We start from the raw sequence: 20,455 nt of genomic DNA, 5'->3' as shown, positions 1-20,455 counted from the left end.
AGGCCGGGTTGTGGTAGAGCGCCGCGTGGCGCTCATGTGACGTCACGCGGGCGCCACTCTCTGGAGGCTTTCCCCGCCCACACCCGCCTCGTTCTGTCTTTCCAAACCCGGGCTGAGCAGGAGGCGCCATCATGGTGAGCACATCTGGTGGCGTTCGGGACTTGGCCATCCGCCGCCATCCGCCGCGATCTTGGGCCGGGGGTCTGCCGGAGGGGGCCAGGGGTGCCAGGGGTGTCCGAAGAAGTTGATGCCCGAGGCGGGGAAGGCTATGTTGGCATCCTGGGGGCCGGGAATCGGTCAGGATCACTTCAGTCTCCAGTCCCTTCCGCACTTCTTTATTAACTGCTCCATAAATAGTTGAGCACACTCAGGTACAGAGAGATTAAGTAATATGATTGGGGTTACAAGGCCAAGAAGTGGCGGAGCCGGGATTCGGGCCCGGCTGCTGGCCTTCGGGCACTCTTAACTGTTTATGTTTATTGACACTACCACTACTTGCCACTTTTCAGCCTCGAGAGGTGGGTTTTCTGGGGAGTCGAGGGCCAAGTGCCTAGGCTTTGGAAACGGGCAGACTTCCGTTGGATTCTCGGCTGCCTGGCTGCAATGTGATTAAAAAAAAAAAAAAAAATTGGTTAGGGCCTTGTTTTCCGGGCTTGTGCCTCGGTTTTCACATCTGTCCATAGGGACCACAGTCCTATTCTGTCTCATGGGTTTGTGAGATAAGAAAGAAGTAACTCATAAGAAGGGCGCATCTGCAATAAAGCAAGTGTTGTTAACACCTAAGTAGCTCTTTACAGTTATTAACACCATCTTAAAACCTCAGTTACTCTGAAAACCAGGCAGAGGTTGCAGCGGGAATTGTGGGGTTTCTTTAGCAATTGGGGATAATAGCAGAAACAACCTCAAGGTTGTTAGATTCAAAGAGTTAATGAAAGGTAGTTCTAGATCGATACAGAGGGAATTCTTAAAAAAGAAAAAAAGAAGCGTTGTCAGTTGTTATTTAGCGTGTGTCTTAGGTTAAATGTTTGCGTCACTGCAGGTGTGAGAAACAGTTTTTAGCAATTTAAATAATACTTAGTATCGTTATAAAATACAACTTCTGAAGAGTTGAACTTTTTTTTTTTTTTTTGGTTGCGGCAATACAGCTCTTGTGTTAAGAGTTTTGACAATTTGTTCTGTGCAAAAGGTTTTGCGTGTTGATTGTCCCCCTTTTTTGTCCCTTAAGCCCCAGAGGTTTTTAAGTGACTCACCCAGAGGTCTCCCAGTTGTGGAGCTGGGATTTGAGCTGTTGATTGCAGAGACTTGGGCCCCAGCTTGGTCTTGGTTTCTGGGGTGAGTGATCTGCCAGACCCTGAGTCCAGTCTGTGGTCTTGCCTTCACCCCCCTAGGGAGTCGACATCCGCCACAACAAAGACCGGAAGGTTCGGCGCAAGGAGCCCAAGAGCCAGGACATCTACCTCCGGCTGTTGGTCAAGGTGAGGCTGGGACCTGAGTCTCAGGGGTAGGGCCACCCCAGAGCTGTGACTTGGCAGCGCTTCAGGGGCCCACATGGCAGGCTCGAATCTCTGGTTCTGTCCTTGTGCCCAGAGCTTCTGGAAGGCTCATGTTTCAGCCTGTGAGCTGTATTCAGGTGGGGAGGGGGTTTCTGGGTCCTTGGGCAGGGGGGACCTGAACCAGCTCTGCCCCTTGAGCTCTGTAGGATATGGGAAAAGCTCAGTCAGTGGCTGCACAGGCCGTAGGAACACTTCTAGCCTGAATCATCATTGATTTGTCCCTTCACTGGAAAGTGGGGAGTGGGAGTGGTGGGCTGCCTGAGGTTCTCATGCCTCTCCTTCCTTTCTCCTCCAGCTGTACAGGTTTCTGGCCAGACGAACCAACTCTACCTTCAACCAAGTTGTGCTGAAGAGGCTGTTCATGAGCCGCACCAATCGGCCACCCCTGTCCCTTTCTCGGATGGTGAGAGGTTGTTGCAGGGAGGGCTTGGGGTAGCGGCCTGGGCGTCAGCTGCTTTGTTACACCCAGTGGTGGGCGCAAAGCTCTGGCCTTTGGTTGTGGCGGGATAGCCTTGGGCAAGTGGCTTGGCCTCATTTCCCCTCCTTGTGAAGCTTGTGGCTTCCTCATGAGGTTGTCCTGAGGCTCAAGTGTCTTAGAAAAGCTTTTGATAGGAGAGACCTGGTGAACAGTCTGTGGTTATATGTTCTCATTTGTGGATTTTCCTAAGCTAGACCTGAGAAGTCCCCTGCTATTTAGGGAGGCGTGTGTGAGTGGGCTTAACCTCGTCAGAGGGGATAACTGTTTTGGTCCTTACGCTGCCTGAGGCAGGGGGATTGGATTTAAACACCAGAAGGGACTTCTTATTTTGTGCATTCCCCCTCTCCCCCAGATCAGGAAGATGAAGCTTCCTGGCCGGGAAAACAAGACGGCTGTGGTCGTGGGGACCATAACAGATGATGTGCGGGTTCAGGAGGTGCCCAAGCTGAAGGTGAGTAGGGTGGGGGCTCCAGGGCACAGGCTCAGGGTGGAGGTGTGCAGACCTGACCTGCATCCTTGCTCTGCCATGTGACATGGGCCTGTGAAGTGTCCCTGGTCGCCTCTGGGACAGGCAGGCAGCAGGCCTGTCCAGGCAGTGTTTAGGATTGAACAGTGGTGGCCCTTGGCAAGACCTTTCTGGCCTTCAGTTTCCTCGTACACTGGTGATACATTTGCTCTCAAGCCAGACGACTGGGGTTCAGATCTGGATCTTTGCCATTCTGTCTTCTCTGGACAAAGTTTGTAATCTCTTTATGCCTTAGCTTACTTACGTGTAATAACACGTGAGGACGGTGGTGCCTGCTTTTCAGGACTGCGGTGGTCTTAGGTGAGTCTAGACGTAAAGTGGTAAGAATAGCCACTGTCAACTTAGGAAGCCTCTGGTAACCATTGGTTGTGTTATCAAGCAAGTAATTGGGGCCACTGGCAGCCAGGGCAGTGGATGCTGAGTCCCGGCACCCCCTAGGGTGCTACGCGGTGGGCCCTGACCCCACCTGTCCTTTCCTTCAGGTGTGTGCGCTGCGCGTGAGCAGCCGGGCCCGGAGCCGCATCCTTAAGGCTGGAGGCAAGATCCTCACCTTTGACCAGCTGGCCCTGGACTCCCCTAAGGGCTGTGGCACTGTCCTGCTCTCTGGTGAGTGACGCTTCAGTGGCTGCCGGCCTCGTGGGGGGCTTTCAGGGGGCTGGATATGAGAGCGAGAGGTCCTGGAGTGAGCCATGTGACTCCTGGGAGGCTGGGCCCTTCCCTGTGTAAGGTGAGGTGTCTGGTCCTTGCCTGACCCACCCGCTCTGTACCCTTTTCCCAGGTCCGCGCAAGGGCCGCGAGGTGTACAGGCATTTTGGCAAGGCTCCAGGAACCCCGCACAGCCACACCAAGTGAGTAGTAGGCCCCTGCCCCTCCTGCCCCTTCCATCCCCATAGCCCAGCACTGTTCTTTCCCCTAGCAGGCAGCTGCGAGGCCTGCCAGCTGCTTCTGCTGTTTTGCTCCCTGACTCACCCTTGGGCCTCCAGAGGACTACCATCTCACGTTACTCACTCTTTTCTTCAGCTTAATTCTGCTTTTTGAAGCGTTGCGCTCAGGCCAGTGCCTGAGCCAGCATCTGTGGGGCCCTGCATTTGGCCCAGCCTCAGGCCGGCTCAGTGAGAGTCACCAGGGCAGCTGGAGGCTCAACAGCCACCCCTGAAATCGAATTGTCACCCTGACCCTTCTTGGGTTGAGTTGGGTGCTTTCTGGGGTCCCTGTGCCGGCCACTTGTACCACATCTAGCTTACTCTGCTCTGGGTTCCTTAAAGGCCACCTTGTGCCGCTGACCTCTGTAAAATGAGTTCACTCACTTTCTCCATCTCCCCACAGACCCTATGTCCGCTCCAAGGGCAGGAAGTTCGAGCGTGCCAGAGGCCGACGGGCCAGTCGCGGCTACAAAAACTAACCCCAGATCCTACCATGTTATTAAAAAGATTTTGGATGCTGACAGCCCTTTGTGTGTTATTGGGGGGCAGGGAGGGGAATGGGGCCTGCTGGTGAAAATGTCTTTGATTTGGGGGAGTTGTACGCCACATCTTTGGAGTCCAGCACCTCCCCTGCGCAGGGCCAACTCCTGGTCCCTGGGCTCTGCCCGGAGGTGCCCCCTGGCGGCCACTATGCATACATGGCGTCTTGATCTCTCTGGACCTGGTGGGCCTATTCACAGCTACTTAGGCCGAAGCGGAGCGGAAACCCCGGTGGCTTAGTGATTAAGAGTTGGCTGCTAACCAAAAATTCGGCAGTTCGAATCCACCAGGTGCACCTTGGAAACCCTTTGGGGCAGTTCTACCCTGTCATGTAGGGTCACTATGAGTCGGAATCGACGGGAATGGGCTTTTTTGTTTTTGGGCTGAGGCACTGCCACTTGGGAGCCAGGTGTCCTGTGCTTGCATACCTGCTTTCTCGCCATGGCCACGCCCCCCCTTAAAGGACCGGTATTCGTCCTCTCCGGTGCTTGGGGCTGCTGGCTGGCTGGGTGTGGACAGGGAAGTGCGCATGGGGCGGGGCCTGGGGGAAGAGGGTGCGTAGAAACAGGTGAGGTTCCCCCCCCACCAGGAAGCCTGGCCAGCGGCCTCTGGGCGGGGAACCGGTTGAGTATGCTTCTCTGGCTGGGACCCTCTAATACCCCAGGCTCCACACCCCTAAACCTCCCCCAGGGACCTGGGTCAGTCCTCCCCCTTCTGTTTGCACAGGGGGTTGGGCTCCCCGGTTCCCAGGCTGAAGCCTGATGAATGAGGCAGCGCACCAGAAGAACCGCAGAAATCCAGGCAGGAGGTTTCCCTGCCCGTCCTCACCTGTCCTCGGGAAAGGCAAGAGAAAGGGGCTTGGGGGATGGAGACTTAGAAGCATAGAGGGGGCAACGGTTATGAGTACAGGTTGGGGTGAGGCTGATGGATGGGGTGCGGTGCAAGGGAGGGTGGCCTGGCTTGATTGCTCCTCTTTGCAGGGCTCTGAGCTGTGGCCTGAAGGAAGATAGCCACTGGGGCTGCCTGGATTGAAGGAGCAGCTGCGGGTTCCAAGGGGGCCACAGTCTAGGGGTTTGTTCACGGGCCTCAGAGCAGCTGCTGGGGCCGAGTAGGGAGCCAGGACGAGATATTGACTGGTGGATGGTCAGCTGACTGGAGATACTGGAATTCAAGCAGAAATCAGCCCAGATCAGTGGACAGCCTGAAGAAGCTCTGTGGCTAGGGAGACAGCCAGGGCCAACTGGCCTGAGGAACAGTGGCTGGTTGGTCCCCCCAACCTTGATGGCCTTTCGAGGTAATAGACCAGTTCTATAATGATGAGAACCTCTGTCTGGCACATCACCCTCTCCTGGAGCAGCCTGAGAGCGTGTGAGGGCTTCTGGAGGGAGTGGGGTCCCTGACTGACAGAAGGAGAGACTGAGGCCTGGTCCTGGCTCTGGGGAAGGGTGATGCCTGCAGGGCTGAGAGAAGGCCCCAGGTGGTCAACCAGTGAGAGCCAGTGAGCCGGCAACAGCAACTTGACTAGAGAAACTGGTCAGGTGGCCAGCCAGCTAGATCCTGCAGAGACAGCCAGACACACGGACACCAAGATTGTCAGGCAGAAGAAATCAGTGTCTGCTGGAGAGTTGAAGAAGTGGCTGAAGAGGGTGAGACGGGCTATTCGCCAGGGGCAAACAGGCCTTTCCCTTAGTTGGGGACAGTCAAGGAGTCAGAAACAGGCAGACAGTCACCTGGAGATGGTCAGACAGTGGGGCACACCTTCAGCTGAGACTGTAGGGTGGCCAGTCTGAGACATTTAGGGGTCAGCCAGCAGGGGGATTGTGTGGTCAGGCAGAGCGGCCAGCTGATGGGTAGTACAGTTGGAGACAGTGTCAGGTGGTCAGTCTGACGAACAGGGAGGGCCCATTGTGGGGTCAGCCAGACATCAGGAACAGGTGGCAGGAGAGCCTCCCTGTCACAGTGTAGCTGGGCTGGCAGGTGGTTGGTCTGAGTAGCCCAAGACACTGGGTGGTCAGTGGACACTTGGGCCATTGAGTTGTCAGGACACTGAGCAGGGAGCCATCTGGACTTTGACAAGGCCACTGAGGGAGCCTCCAATGGCTGTCTAGAGTCAGCCATTCAGGAGGAGACACCCCAACGGTCAGTAACCCAGAGACGGCCAAGTCCTCAGGGACCCAGCCTCACCTGAGCAGGCCACGATGGCAGCCTCTCAGCTGGCTGTGCTGGAAGGTGTGGATTTGGAAGCTGGGGGGCTGCCCTTGACTGAGGCCAGCCCAGGCTTTCTGTATTCGGAGGGCCAGCGGCTGGCGCTGGAGGCCCTGCTGAGCGAAGGTGCGGAGGCATTCAAGGCCTGCGTGCACAGAGAGCAGGTGCGGCCCTTCCTCAGCACGGAGGAGATCCGGGGCCTCGCAGCAGCGGCGGAAGACTGGACAGCAACCATGCAGGAGCCCGGTGGGATGTCAGAAGGAGCCACTGTCGCTGCCAATGGGGCCACGGTGGGCAGCCTGACCTACTGGCCCGGCCAGTCGGAGGAGCCGGCGCCTGTGCTGCGACTGGGCTGGCCGGAGGATCCCACCTGGAGAGGCATCACCCGGGCCCAGCTGTACACCCAGCCACCTGGCGAGGGCCACCCATCCCTCAAGGAGCTGGTGCGCCGGGAACTCCAGGCTGCCTGCAAGGTGGGTGCCTCTGGGGGCTGGGGTCTATTCCCCACACCCAGCTCCTGGGACCTGGGCATCCATGTCCTTTGGAATTTAGGCACCCCCACTCTTGCCCTCTTGGAACGTGCGAGCCCGCAGCCCTGCCCTGCAGGCCCTAAGGGTCTATATCCCCTGGGACCCACATCTCTGGTCCCAGGGGTCCACACCTCCCAGCCCCCAGGACTCAGGACCTGATATCCATACCCCCTTAGATCTGGGCATCGCCATTCCTGCTCTAAGACCCAAGATCCCTTAGGTGTCTGTGCACCTCGTACCTGACGTGACTCCCCGCCTTCCATCTCGGGCGTCCGTTTCACGCATTCCCTGCCAGGCCAGGTGTCTCCACCTTCCACCCAGGAAGGACCCAGGTGCCCCCCTGCAGCCCCCTGGACTTCCCACCCTCTATTTAACGATCTGAACATCAACCAGCTCTTGCGCTAAGAGTTTCAAGGGCATGGATTAATGAATATAATCCTCACTAGGAGTCCCTGCCAGTGCAAACGGCTAATGTGCTCGGCTTCTAACCAAAAGGCTGGCAGTTTGAGTCCACCCAGAGGTGCCTCAGAAGACAGGTCTGGCAACATACTTCTGAAAAATGAAGCACTGAAAACCCTATGAAGGGCGTTGAGTTAATGGTGGTGAAATAATTTGGAAAAGGAGAGCTAGAACGGTTGCACAACCTGAAGAATGTCATCAATATCCCTGAATTTCTCGTGTAGAAATTGTTGAATTGGCCTGTTTTGTTGTGTATATTTTCACCACACACACACACACAAAAACCCTATGGAACAGAGTTTTACTTTGACACACGTGGGGTCGCCGTGAGTCGGAACCGGCTTGATGGCAACTGGTTTTTTAGAGCCCTACGTGGTAGGGACTCTTTGTATGCCTGTTGAGGAAATGTGGAAACTGAGGCACAGGGGCATTAAGTCTTGCCTGTCAGTGACAGAGTGGGGATTTGAACCCAGGCCATCGTGTTGTTGAGTCAGAGTTCATCCAACCAGTTGCTGTTGAGTCAGTTCCGACTTACGGTGACCCTACGTGTGTCAGGGTAGAACGGTGCTCCATAAGGTTTTCAGTGGCAGATTTTTCAGAAGTATGTTGCCAGACCTTTCTTTCAAGGTGCCTCTGGGTGGTTTCGAACTGCCAACCCTTTGGTTAGCAGCCAAACACATTAATCGTTTGCACCACCCAGGGATTTCACCATGACTACTTTCAGGATCCAGGCTCTCAGCAACCTCAGTCCTCAGAGCTCTCCTTGGTGGCTGCACAGGCCACTCCTCCCACCCCAGGACCCAGAGTCTCCCAGGGGATCAGATGCCCAGTGACCTAGAGCACCCTACAGGGGTGTCAGCGCACTGACCCCAGGAGCCGGCTGTCAGGTACATTTGGGCTCATAGAGTCACAGCTCAAGGAATGCTGTTCACATTGCAGACACGTGCTGTGTGGTAACAGCTATCTAGCAGTTAAGGTTTGGGTGTCTTGAGGAATAGAGTCCCTGAGTGCTGCAAATGGTTAAGGTGCTTGGCTGCTAACCAAAAGTTTGGGAGTTCAAGTCCACCCAGCAGCATCTCGGAAGAAAGGTCTGGCAGTCTACTTCTGAAAAGCCAGCCACTGAAAACCTTATGGAGCACAGTTCTACTCTGACACGCGTGGGGTTGCCGTGAGTTGGAATTGGCTCGATGGCAACTGGCTAACTCATCTTAAGGGCTGTGTCTCCTTCCTTCGTACACAGGCATTATACGAGCAGCAGTCCCTTCTCCCGCAGACAATCTGGGGTCCCCTGTGAACATCCCATCAGGGCCAGGCCTGTAAACTCCCAGCCTTCAGCACACCTCAGCCTCCCGCAGGACCCTGATGCCCATTCCCTGCCATCTGAGTGCTCCCAAACCTGGGTCCCTCACATCCCCCTTCCCACCCCCAGCTGGTGGCTGTGGTCATGGATGTGTTCACTGACCCAGACCTGCTTTTGGACCTGGTGGATGCCGCCACGCGCCGCTGGGTACCTGTCTACCTGCTCCTGGACCACCAGCAGCTGCCTGCCTTCCTGGCTCTGGCCCAGCAGCTGGGTGTGAACCCCTGGGCCACTGAGGTAGGGACCAGCCAGCATTCCCTCCCATGGAGCTGGACGCAGTGGGGGTAGCAGAACCTTCCACGAGGTCCCAGGTCATAAATGCTGACTGAGAGGGTCCCTGAATCTGATGCCTGTGGTATTGGACAAGCAGGAGCAGAATGTTCCATGGGGTTCTGGGCCACCCCTAGCAGTTGGGGTACCCCTAGGGTGAGGCCTGATACCCAGGGTGCTGGGGAAGGTGGGACAGATCCTTTTGTGGAGTCATGGGCTACCCAAGTGGGACCAGCCTGGAGCGACTCCCAAGCTCTTGGCACTGAGTGGGGATCATGGGATGGACCTGAGCAAGGGCGTGCCCCACCCCAGAACCTGGACATCCGTGTCGTGCGGGGCTGCAGCTTCCAGAGCCGCCGGAGGAGGCAGGTCATTGGCCACGTGCGGGAGAAGTTTGTGCTGCTGGACGGTGACAGGGTCATTTCGGGATCCTATAGGTATGACTCCCCCCACGCCTCACCCCAGGTGCCACCACCCCCTCGGCTGGCACCCTGTACCCAAGCTGCCCTCAGCATGCTCAGATTGCCCTTAGCATTCCCTTTCCATGCCTCTGTTTCCTCATCTGTAAAACGGGTTCAAAATGCCCTTCCTCCCCTAGAGGAAGGAGGTGTTGGGAGGTGGAATGAGAACTGGGTTCTAGGCCTGGCTCTGCTGCTGGCCTGTTTCGTGGCCTAGGGTGAGCCTTTACCTCCCTGATACCCCTAGGTTTCCTCATCTGGAAAACTGGGCTGCCGGTTTGTGTAGGGGGAGCTTCAAAGCCAGGAGTACTGGAGTTCTAGCTCTACCTTCCGGAAGTGACTCCACCTCTCTGAGTGTCTGTAAATGGCCTGGCCAGCAGACAGGCTGCTCAGGTGCCACCTCTCCTCTGGGGTTCGACTGATCTGTTCCAATCCTAGCTCAGCCACTTCCTAGCCCTGTGACTGACAACTGGCCCACTCTGAACCTCAATTTCCTCATCTAGAAAGTATAAGTGATCACAGCACAGGGGTAGACGTGGTCTCTGGAGCCAGACAGCCTAGGTTCAAATCCCAGCTCTGTCAGTTACTACTTTGGGCAAATTTCTTCACCTCTCTGTGCCTCGGTTTCCCCCTCCAGAGAACAGGATGACAGGATTACTGCCTCTAGAGCAGGGTTTCTCAACAGTGTCTCTGCTCACATTTTGAACCGGATGATTCTTTGCTGTGGTGGGGCCTGTCCTGTGCGTTCTAGTCTATTGAGGAGCATCCCTGGGCTTTACCCACTAGGTGCCACTAGCACCCTCTCTCCAAGTCATGACAACCAAAAATGTCTCCAGACATAGCCAGATTCTCCTTGGGGTGCAGACACACTCTCACTGAGAACCGCTTGTTCTAGAATCAGATCAGAAACCAAACCCATTGCCATCAAGTCAGTTCCAGCTCATGGCGACCCCATGTGTTAGAGTATAACTGCTCCATAGGAAACCCTAGGCTGTCATCTTGAGCAGACTTTTCTCTGGCAGCACCGCTGGGTGAGTTCAAACTGCCAACCTTTCAGTTGGTAGAACCCAGGGACGTTATTCTAGAGCAATGGTCTTCAAACTTGAGCAGCATCAGAGCCACCTGGAGGACTTGGGAAAATCCAGGTCACCGGGCGCCACCCCCAGTGTTTCCCATTCAGCTGCTAATTCTGACTCATGGCGACCATATACATCAGAGCAGAACTGCTGCGTGGGGTTTTCAAGGCTGTGACCTCTCAGAAGCAGATCACCAGGCCTATCTTCTGAGGCGCCTCTGGGTGAATTCGAACCTCCAACTTTTTGGTTAGCGGCCTAGTGAGTTAACAGCTAGAATGTTTTGGCTTGTAGTTGAGTGCTTAGCCCTTTGCAGTACCCGGGGACTCCCCACAGGAGTTCAAACCCCACAGCCGTGGATGTAGCAGTCTGCCTTCTCGGAAGCCTTGGAAACCCTATGGGGCAGTTCTACTCTATCCTGTGGGGTGACTATGAATCAGAATCGACTCCATGGCAACGGGTTTGGTTTTTTTGGCCTTAGGGGCTGCCCAATTCAGCTGGGGATGGAGAATTTATATTTCAAACAAGTTCCCAGGTGATGCTGAGGCTGCTGGCCCAGAGACCTTGATGAAGTGAGAAGCACTAGGGTAGACACTGACCAGTTTTGAGCAGAGTAGGTTTTCATCAGTCAGAATTGACTCAAAGGCAACTAACAACAACAACAAGGCTCGACCTCCTGGCTCTGTGTGAGGACTCAAGGAGAGGGTGGTGCCTGGCCTGTAACGTAATCAGCGCTCCATCAATGTCAACTGTCCTTTATTTCTTTTTACTATATTTCATCGACTCTAAGGGAGTGCCACCAACATTAAGTGACATCTGGTTCAAAAACAAAAACAAGTACGTCTTAGAACCAACAAAATACAGTAGACCATTGCACCAGGCCCCGAGGGGGCTTCTCCTGGGGAGCAGCTCCAGAATGGACCAAGCCAGGGCCTCAAGAGGTTATCTAGGGCCTCAGGCCATTTAATGGGGGGAGAGGGTGGAGGCAGGGGGTGCATGGAGCAGTGAAACTGGGCGGCCAGGCCCAGGCCCGGTCCCTGCCGGTGATCATGGCGACTATTGGAGCAGCAGCAGCAGCAAACCCAGTGCCATGCCAGTGGTGGCCCCTGCCATCCCAGTGCCTGCCGGCCGCGGGGCTGTGTTGCACAGGTTGCCATAGCAGCAGGTGGTGACGAGGCTGTAGGTGACGCCCATGTAGCTGACGGGCTGTTCATGGCCGCAGCTGGTGGAGCGCAGGCAGCCTTTGTTGGTGATGGGGCCCAAGCCTGGGGCCACCCCGTGGCCCGTGAAGCAGTCCTCCTCTTCACCACAGCTCATGTGCGTGCTGGGGCAGTGCAGGGAGTCAGTCAGCTCACAGAAGAAGCAGTCTTTGACGCTCCTTGTGCCTGGGGGCAGCGCCAGCACCAGCAGCAGCAGCCAGCCGAGGACCATGGCGGCCTGGCGGTGCCAACGGTGCCTGAGCCAGGCCGGAGCCTTCCTTGACCTCCCGGGACAGCTGAATGGTGCTACGCACACCCACGAGACTTTGGCCCCTTGGTTGGGCCTCCCAGGGTCAGCAGTTGAAGGTCCTTGGCTTCCGACACACAGTCTCTCTCAAGAGTTCTGTTATGGTTTGGCTCTTAGGAGTCCCCAGGTTGGAGACAAGCCAGTGGCTGCTGCCCAACTAGGGTTTTATGAAGCGGAATGGGGTGACCTCACAGAACCCTCGGGGTTCCCACTGGCTGCTCCAGGGGTGAGGTCGTAGGTGGGGGAGGGGAAGTGTCACAATCCAAGCGGCAGCTTTGCCTGCTGACCTCCCAGGGAGTGAGGACAGTGGCACCCCTCAAAGGTAAGGACACTCTGCGGTGCACTGGCCGCAGTGCCGAGGGCTTAAGCTCCACTGAGTCCATGGTGACCACTGATCTACCAGTTCCAGTTGCCATTGAGTGGATCCCGACTCATGGCGGCCCCATGAGTGTCAGAGTAGAGCCGCGCTGCATAAAGTTCTCAATGGCTGATATTTCGGAAGTCAATTGCCAGCCAGGCTTTTCTTCCAGGGTACCTCTAGGTGGACTCAAACTGCCAACCTTTCAGTTAGGGGCCGAGCATATTAACCACTGGCACCACCCAAGGACTCTATCCTGCTCTGTTGTGGTTGTTAGGTGCCGTTGAGTTGATTCCGACTCACAGCGACCCTATAGGACAGGGTAGAACTGCCCCATAGAGTTTCCTAGGCAGGAATCTTGATATGAGCAGATTGCCAGGTCTTTCTCCTGTGGAGCCACTGGGTGGCTTTGAACTGCCAAACTTTTGGTGAGCAGCCAAGCGCCTAACCATTGTGCCACCAGGACTCCTTCCATCTTGCTCTACAGATGAACAAGCTGAGGTTCAGGAAGGGTCAGTGATACGTCCAAGGCCCCCTGAGCTAATATGAAAGCCAGGTTCATTTAACTCCAGGGGAGGCCTAGAAAGAAAAAGGCATTTACTGAGCACTTACTGTGTGTGAGTGGTTCAGACGGCTTCAGTGTGACTACTAACCATGGTGGACAGGTTCAGTGGAGCTTCCAGACTACGGCAGACTAGAAATAAACGCCTGATGACCTGCTTCCATAAAGACAATAGCCAAGAAAACCTTATGGAGCACAGTTCTATTTTGTAACACATGGGGTCTCCATGGGATAGAATCGACTCTATGGCAACGGCTTTTTGTTGGCTTGCTGTATGGCAAAACTTTCGGTAACAATGCTCTCAGTGACAATCACCGTGATAACAGGTGATAGTAAAGGCAAAACAGCTTTTAATATTTACCTTATGCTGGACCTGCTACCTCTCTTCCCTCGTTTGAATCTTCCTGTGTTTTTGGCTCCACATTACAGACGAGGAAACTGAAGCACAGGGCAGGCGAGCCCAGAACTTGGCACAGAGGAAAACCCATTGCCATCGAGTTGATTCCTACTCATAGTGACCCTAGAAGCAGAGTAGAACTGCCCCCATTGAATTTCCAAGGAGCATCTGGTAGATTTGAACTGGCGACCTTTTAGTTAGCAGCCAAACTCTTAGCCACCGCGCCACCAGGGTTTCAGGCACACAGCAAGTGCTTGATAAATGGCAGTCAGTCTAGGAAGCAACTGCTGAGTCTTCAGACAGTCCCTGTGGGAGTCGGAAAACTTTGCTTGTTGTTAGCTGTTATCAGGTCAGCTCTGACTCCCGGCGACCTTATGTGCAACAGAACGCAATGTTGCCCCATCTGTCATTACCCTCACCAGTGCTGGCATGTTCAAGTCCATCTTTGCGGCTATTGTGGCAATCTATCTCACCCAGGGTCTCCCTCACCCTGGCTGGCCCTCTCCTTCACCAGACATGGTCTTTCTCTGGCCATTGATCCCTCCTGATGACACGTCCAAAGCAAGAGAGTCAGACAATATTCTGTTGTGATCTGTAGGGTTTTCATTAGCCGATTTTTGAAAGTAGAGCCCCAGGTCCTTCTTCCTAGTCTGTCTTAATGAGGAAGCTCCGCTGAAACCTGTCCACCAAGGGTGACCCTGCTGGTATCTGAACTACCAGTGGCCTAGCTTCCAGCATCATCGTCGTTGTCCTTAGTTTTTGTTGAGTTGATTCTGACTCGTGGTGACGCCACACATGCAGAGTAGAACTGCTCCATAGGGTTTCCAAGGCCTTTCGGCAGATCGCCAGACCTATCTTCTGAAGTGCCTCTGGGTGGGTTCAAACCACCAACCTTTCAGCTAGCAGTAGAGTGTATTTGTGCCACCCAGGAACTCCTAAACCAAAAACCAAACCAAACTGGTTGCCTTCGAGTTGACCTTATAGGACAGAGAACTGCCCCACAGGGTTTCCAAGAAGTGCCTGGTGGATTCGAATTGCTGACCTTTTGGGCAGCAGCCAAGCTCTTAATCACTACATCACCAGGGCTCCAGCAACTCCTAGCCACATGCACCTTGGGGACAGGGTAGAGCCCAGGTATAACCCAAGCCTGATTCCAGACGATCATTTAAATACCTGTTAGCTCCTGTTGTCCTCATATCAACCCTCTGGAGTTGGTACCACAATTGCTCTCATTCTACAGAGGGGAACGCTGAGACTGGAGAGGCCAAGGGTCTTGCTCCAGGTCCACAGCCTGCCCTGGGACCAGGATGGGAATGGGGGTGGGGTCAGGCTGGGGCTGTGCGAATATCCTGAGCCCTCCTCCATGCCCTCAGCTTCACCTGGAGTGACGCCCGCCTGCACCGCGGCCTGGTGACCCTGCTCACTGGCGAGATCACTGACGCCTTCAGCCGGGAGTTTCGGACGCTGTATGCGGCCTCCTGGCCGCTCCCACCTCCGCCCACCCCGGGACCCTTCATCAGAGTCTTGGGGGGGCTGCAGCTGGCTCGGAGCCCACACCGCGTGGCCCACCGCTGCTCTGTGGCCCCCCCATCACCGCCGCTGGATGACTCGCTGGCCCGCCGCCTGGCTGCCTGCCGTGTCTTAGAGGGGGACAGGCGGGAGCCCCCTGCCGCCCCTGGGCCGGCGCTCAGCGACATACTGAGGAGCGTGCAGCGTGCCCGGACCCCCAGCGGTCCCCCAGCTCGGCCCAGCCGCTCCCTTTGGGACCTGAGCCGCCTGTCCCAGCTGTCAGGCTCCAGTGACGGTGACAACGAGGTGAGATCTGGTGGCTGACCTGACAGAGAGCAAGAAGAGTGGAGCCCAGAGAGGGGAAGTACTTGCCTAAGGTCACGCAGTTTCTTGGTCCAGACTCTGAACTATTTAAGAGCAGGAAGTGTTTTTCTGGGGCCTACTGGTACCTGGAGCCCTGGTGGCACAATGGCTAAGTGCTTGGCTGCTAACTGAAAGGTTGGTTGGTGGTTCAAACTCACCCAGTGGCTCGTCAGGAGAAAGACTGGCAATCTGCTCCCATAAAGACTGCGGCCTTGGAAATCCTATGGGGCACTTCTACTATATCCTATAGGGTCGCTATGAGTCAGAATCAACTCGACAGCAATGGGTTTGGTTTTTTGAGTATGAATAGGTCTAAGGAGCCCTCGTGGCACAGTGGTTAAGTGCTTAGGCTGCTTAACCAAAAGGCTGATGGTTCGAACCCACCAGCTGCTCCAGGGGAGAAAGATGTGGCAGTCTGCTCCCATAAAGATTATAGCCTTGGAAACCCTATGGGACAGTTCTGTTCTGTCCTACAAGGTAGCTATTTGGAACTGACTTGACAGCAGTGGGTTTACTTGGTGCCTGGCTGCAAGGATTTGGGGAATTGCACTCTTCCATCAATAGGAAAGCAAAGCCACTCACCCACACCTAAGTTCATAATTGCACCATCTTTCTCTTGCACCCCTACTGTGTGCTGGGCAGGTGAACACTGGGTGGCCTGGGGAAGAGACTCCAAGAACCCTGAGGGTAACTGACATGGCACCCCAGTTGTGAGAACCCAGGGGGCAGGCAACTTGTTTTCGCTGAGGCTCGGTGTTCTCATCTAGAAAATGGGCTGAGCGATTATCATTCTGCTTGGCTGGGTCAGTGAGGACAGGGTGAGCTAAAAGAGTAACAACAACACATTCATGAAATCAAATTTATTTGTATTTATGCCCTTGCCTCATCCTCCCAGCCCAGTGAGGCAGTTCTCTGATCATGCCCATTTTACAGATGGGAAAGCTGAGGCTCAGAGAGGTCAGGTAACTTGCCCAAGGTCAAAACAACAATCTTTTGTGGGCATTTTTCTGTAGTGCCAAGGGCTTTCGCCAAGGTAATCTAATGTAACCTTTACCCCAGCCCTCTGACCACAGCTCTCCTCCTACCCGTTTCACAGATAGGGTAACTGAGGCACCAGAGAGGGATCATAACTCAGCCCTGGCTGCTTTCCAAGTAGGGCTTTTAAATGCTCTGTTCTCTGGCTTCCTAGATTAGAGAAACACAAGAAAGCATTTAGGGGGAAGGATTTGGGGGCCTCAGAGTGGCCTCCAGGAGACCCTGAGCAGGTGACTTTTTCTCTCCGAGCCTCAGTTTCCTCAGCTGTGAAACGGGCTGTTGAGAGGGTGAGATCAGGACCATGTAGGGGCAACAGGTGGCCTTGCTCTGTAAGCTGCACCCCTTTTCAGCCTCAGTTTCCCCATCTGCTAAGAGGGATCCAGAGGCCGCTCCCAAGGGTGAGGGAGAATTATCTGAGGAATCCCAGTCAACGCAGGCTGAAGCCCAGAGGAGAAGGGGGATGGGCGGGGGCAGGGGCAAGGTCCTCACCTCCACCTGGTCCCCAGCCGCCCTCACCAAGCATCACCTCCCTTGACAAATATTTGCTCCCCCCAGACAGCAGCTAGCTGCTTCCTGTTCCTCCTCAGCTGTAAAGCCGCAGGTGGGAGCCCAGCTCCTTGCTCCCTCCCTGAGTGTGGCCATCTCAGCCTCCCTTCACTTCCCTCCTGGGTCTAGACGCTCAGTGTTTTTCTCACCTCCCTCAGAGTTCTGCGCCCCCTTCCCTGCTTCCTCCCCTCCCTCCTCTGTCATCTCTCCCTACCCTATCTCATCTCCTCCCTCACCTCCTCCCTCCTTTCACCTCCCTCTCTGTTCACCTGTCTCCTGTCTCCCCTCCTTCCTTTCTCATTGTTTCTCCTCCCTCACCTCTTCCCTTCCCATCTCCTCCCTCCCTCAACAACTCCATCTTACACTTTCTTCTTTTGCCCCCTCACCTCCTTCTGTCCCTGACTCTGGGCCCCCAGAGCCTCCTCTCACTTCCTCTCCCCCCATCACCTCCTCTCCCCTCTCACCTTCTCCCTCCCCTGCCTCTCAGCCCAGAGCCTCTTCTCACCTTCCGCTCTCCCCTTCACCTCCTTCTTTCCCTGACTCTGGGCTCCCAGAGCCTCTTTTCACCTCCCTCTTTTTTCCTCCACAGCTCAAGAAGTCCTGGGGCTCCAAGGACACCCCAGCCAAGGCCCTGATGCGGCAGCGGGGCACTGGAGGGGGCCACGGGGGCGAGGGGGACCCCCGCCCACTGGCCCTGCCTCTGATCCCTGTCCGCCGCCTTCGATACCTGTCCCCAACACGGAGGAGGTTTGGTGAAGATACTCCACCAAAACTCTCAGATCCTAGAGGCCTCCGGCAGCCAGACTGGGCCACCCGGCCAGGACTCCGGGGGCAACCTTGACAGGACCCAAAGCCAAACTAGGACAAGGCAAGCTGGGCAAACTCCAGTGCAAACACCCCCCACCCCCCTCCCTGCCTTGCTGTCCTGCCTTGGAAAAGGCTTCTGATCTCAGGGTCTGCAAAGTGGGAGGAATTTTTTTTTTTTTTAACATTTTATTGTGGTTTAGGTAAAAGTTTACCCAGCAAATTAGTTTCCCATTCAACAATTCTTATATAAATTGTTCTATGATGTTGGCTACTTATCCCCAGATTGTGTAAGCTGTCTCCCCATTTCTACCCTGACTTCCTCTTTTCCATCCCTGCAGTTTCCCTGGCCCTCATTGCCTTCTTATCTTTGCTTTCAGGCAAATGTTGCAGGTTTGGTCTTGTATAGTTGATTGTTCTAAGAAGCACATTCCTCACAGGTGTTATTGTTTATTTTATAGGCCAAAGGATTATTTGGTTGAAAGATGACCTCTGGGAGTGGCTTCAGTTCCAGGTTAAAAGGGTGCCTTAGGGCAATAGTCTTGGGGGTTCCTCCAGTCTCTATCAGTCCAGTAAATCTGGCCTTTTTTATGAATTTGAGTTTTGCTCTACATTTTTATTTATTTATTTATTTTTAACTTATTCTAGTCCCTGGACGGTGCAAACAGCTAATGCACTCGGCTGGCAGTTGAAATCCGCCCAGAGGCGACTTGGAAAAAGGCTGGTGATCAGCTTCCAAAAAACCAGCCATTGAAAATCATATGGAGCACAGCTCTACTCTGACACACACAAGGTCGCCATGAGTCAGAGTCAGCAACTGTTAGAATTTAGGCAAGCCCAGAGCCAGCTCTACGCCTCAGCACCACAGTCTAGAAAATGGATAGGAACTATGGACTAGCTATGGATTCTAGAACAAGGCACCTGCATTCTGGGTCTGGGTATGACTAGACAGAGTGGGTGAGTGGGAAACTGCCTGGTCTGAGGAGAGGCCTGGCTGAGTGGCCCCCCACGCTGGGGTGAAGATAGGGGTCCCTGGGACAAACAGGGAGGCTGAGAAGCTGTGGAGAAACTGAGCTTAGCCTAGGCAGGGAGCAGGCCCTTCTGGGGAGCAGGGAGGGGCGTGGAGCTGAATGCCAGAGACTGGAAAGTGGGGGTACACTCCTGCTGGGGGCGGGGGGAGGGGCCATACAGAGGGATCAGCCAGGCGCTGGAACTATTTTGTGGGTGCTTAGGAGGCGGGCCTTTTGGGACTCCCCTTTGCCCCCTCTGCTTGGAATAAAGTTGCTTCCTTCCAGACACTGCCTGGCCTCGACCCAGGAGTCCAACCCCAGCTGCCTCCTAGCTTAGACCTAGGACTTGAGCCCCCGACCCCCTCCTCCCTCAGACCCAGAACTCCGACCTCCCAGACCCCTCCTCCCCAGGGACTCAGGAGTCCCAGCTACAGCCACCTCGCCCTGGGGAAGTCACATGCCCAGCTCAGGGCTCCTTGCAGCGCCTTTGACTTCAGGCGGGGCCTCTGAGTCATCGACCCCCTTGAAGTGCCAGGTGGGGAAGCTGAATCGCCTTCCCGAGGCTCTGGATGCCCGGCGCCGGGTCCCAAACCTGGTCTCGGCAGCCCTGCGCGGGGCCCCGCCCGCCCTCGCGCGCCCCCTGCTGCCCGCCCGCGTTCCACCACCCTCAAAGCGCACGAAGGAGCCGGGGCGCCGGCAGTAGCCACGTGTTTATTCTCAGGGTCACTGGTCCGGAGTCTCGAGGGCCTGGCCGGGACTGGGGCTAGGGTTGGGGCTGGGCTCGGGGTCCGGGATGGCGTCCTTCGTGGCCTCGTCCCAGGGGAAGGTCGGCTGCCCCCGCATCTGCTCGCGATAGACGCGGTCGAAGGCTTCGCTCTGCGCCACGGTGAAGTAGTTCTTCCAGTCCCCGCAGACCCCTGGAGGAGAGGGAGGAGCCGACGGGGCTGAGGATCCGCTTCGGAGCGTCGCCCCCCTTGTACACACATTCTAGCATTCTTTTTCCCACCCCCCCAAGTCTTTGCCTACGGTGTCTCCTTTTGCCAGAAACACCGCTGTCCCCACCCCAATCTTTCAAGGCTCCCCTCGGCCCAGAGAGGTTAAGTAACTCCCCCGGAGTCACACAGCGAGGCAATGGCCTGCCCCAGGGCCGCCCGCACCTTTCCGGAGGAAGGCCCCACGGCGTTGGTCCAGCAGGCTGGGAGGCAGCAGCGAGTAGTTGGACATGGTGTTGGCCTTCATGGCCTGGAAGGACGAGTGCTCCAGGACGGAGCCCAGCGCCTCCTCGCCCAGCGGCCGACCCAGGAACTCACAGATGCGCTGCACAGAGCCGCAGAGGTCCTGGGGGCAGCGAGGAGAGGGGTCAGGGGGGACCTACCCACTCACCGCGGAGGGAGGGGACCCAGCAAAAGGGAGCCTGGATGTCCGGAACCTAAGCCAAATCTGTCTGAGTGATGCCACCTCCCTGCCTCAGTTTCCCCATCTGCGAGCCGAGGAGTTGGATTATGGCCTCTAAGAGTTTTTGCAGTTTTGAGTTTTGGAGGTTCTCTGGGTGGGAGTGGAACCCTGGTGGTGCAGTAGTTAAACGCTCTGAAGGGTTGGTGGTTTGAACTCACCCAGGGAATCACCCACTCCTCCTCCTCCTCTTTCTAAGACTCCATCAGTGCCGGGCCCCTCCCTCCTACCCTTGACTCTCTCTGCCCTGTCCCCTCCTCTCTGTCACCATGGCCTTAGCACTGGCTCAGGTCTCTTCCTCTTCTGCCTGGACCCTGGCCACCTGCCTCCTGCCCATCCCCACAGGGCCCCAGAGGGATCTTTTTTCACCCAGAGCTGACCCTGCTCCCACCCCTTCTGTGGCTCCCCAGTGTCCCAGGACAGAGTCCTAGCTGTAGAGGTCCTGTGTTTTCTGGTCCTCCTCCTCCCCAGCTGCCTCCCCCTCCTCTCCTTACACTTTCTGCCTCCAAGCCTTTGCATGGAGGCTGCTGGGAATGCC

The 20,455-nt window shown here is 55.7% G+C and overlaps 4 protein-coding genes across 4 annotated transcripts in view; 2 read left to right on the top strand and 2 right to left on the bottom strand.

Annotated features, from left to right (window-relative positions):
- The first annotated feature begins 50 nt into the window (after positions 1 to 50).
- On the top strand, positions 51 to 4,003 carry RPL18 (ribosomal protein L18). Its single transcript, XM_049900985.1, has 7 exons — positions 51 to 134; positions 1,389 to 1,475; positions 1,849 to 1,956; positions 2,384 to 2,482; positions 3,040 to 3,163; positions 3,336 to 3,405; positions 3,884 to 4,003. The coding sequence occupies exons 1-7, from the start codon at positions 132 to 134 to the stop codon at positions 3,957 to 3,959; spliced, it is 567 nt and encodes a 188-aa protein (XP_049756942.1). The 5' UTR covers positions 51 to 131; the 3' UTR covers positions 3,960 to 4,003.
- A 909-nt stretch (positions 4,004 to 4,912) lies between these two features.
- Positions 4,913 to 18,610, top strand: FAM83E (family with sequence similarity 83 member E). Its single transcript, XM_049901681.1, has 5 exons — positions 4,913 to 6,698; positions 8,644 to 8,811; positions 9,157 to 9,281; positions 14,572 to 15,013; positions 17,241 to 18,610. The coding sequence occupies exons 1-5, from the start codon at positions 6,219 to 6,221 to the stop codon at positions 17,490 to 17,492; spliced, it is 1,467 nt and encodes a 488-aa protein (XP_049757638.1). The 5' UTR covers positions 4,913 to 6,218; the 3' UTR covers positions 17,493 to 18,610.
- SPACA4 (sperm acrosome associated 4) lies at positions 11,432 to 11,806 on the bottom strand. The gene has a single exon (XM_049901246.1). It carries the CDS (start codon positions 11,804 to 11,806, stop codon positions 11,432 to 11,434), a length of 375 nt encoding a protein of 124 aa, XP_049757203.1.
- A 525-nt stretch (positions 18,611 to 19,135) lies between the features above and the next one.
- The window catches only part of SULT2B1 (sulfotransferase family 2B member 1), a 48,580-nt gene continuing 47,260 nt past the window's right edge, over positions 19,136 to 20,455 (bottom strand). Inside the window, exons 6-7 of the mRNA XM_049900474.1 lie at positions 19,623 to 19,803; positions 19,136 to 19,382 (exon numbers count right to left, since the gene is read on the bottom strand). Of these exons, the coding sequence (XP_049756431.1) occupies positions 19,189 to 19,382; positions 19,623 to 19,803 (375 nt within the window). The 3' untranslated portion in view covers positions 19,136 to 19,188. The remainder of the gene's footprint in view (positions 19,383 to 19,622; positions 19,804 to 20,455) is intronic.

Source organism: Elephas maximus, chromosome 11 (assembly GCF_024166365.1).
Source record: "Elephas maximus indicus isolate mEleMax1 chromosome 11, mEleMax1 primary haplotype, whole genome shotgun sequence".
Classification (NCBI taxonomy): Eukaryota; Metazoa; Chordata; class Mammalia; order Proboscidea; family Elephantidae; genus Elephas; species Elephas maximus.
The sequence above is the reverse complement of the archived record's forward strand: the minus strand, read 5'-3'. Positions and strand labels throughout refer to the sequence as shown.

Coding starts and splice junctions, on each gene's coding strand:
- SPACA4 (XM_049901246.1), bottom strand. CDS start 11,806: ATGGTCCTCGGCTGGCTGCTGCTGCTGGTGCTGGCGCTGCCCCCAGGC.
- FAM83E (XM_049901681.1), top strand. CDS start 6,219: ATGGCAGCCTCTCAGCTGGCTGTGCTGGAAGGTGTGGATTTGGAAGCT. Junction 6,699..8,643: donor AACTCCAGGCTGCCTGCAAG/GTGGGTGCCTCT, acceptor TCCCACCCCCAG/CTGGTGGCTGTGGTCATGGA. Junction 8,812..9,156: donor TGAACCCCTGGGCCACTGAG/GTAGGGACCAGC, acceptor GCCCCACCCCAG/AACCTGGACATCCGTGTCGT.
- RPL18 (XM_049900985.1), top strand. Junction 1,476..1,848: donor ACCTCCGGCTGTTGGTCAAG/GTGAGGCTGGGA, acceptor TTTCTCCTCCAG/CTGTACAGGTTTCTGGCCAG. Junction 3,164..3,335: donor TGGCACTGTCCTGCTCTCTG/GTGAGTGACGCT, acceptor CCCTTTTCCCAG/GTCCGCGCAAGGGCCGCGAG.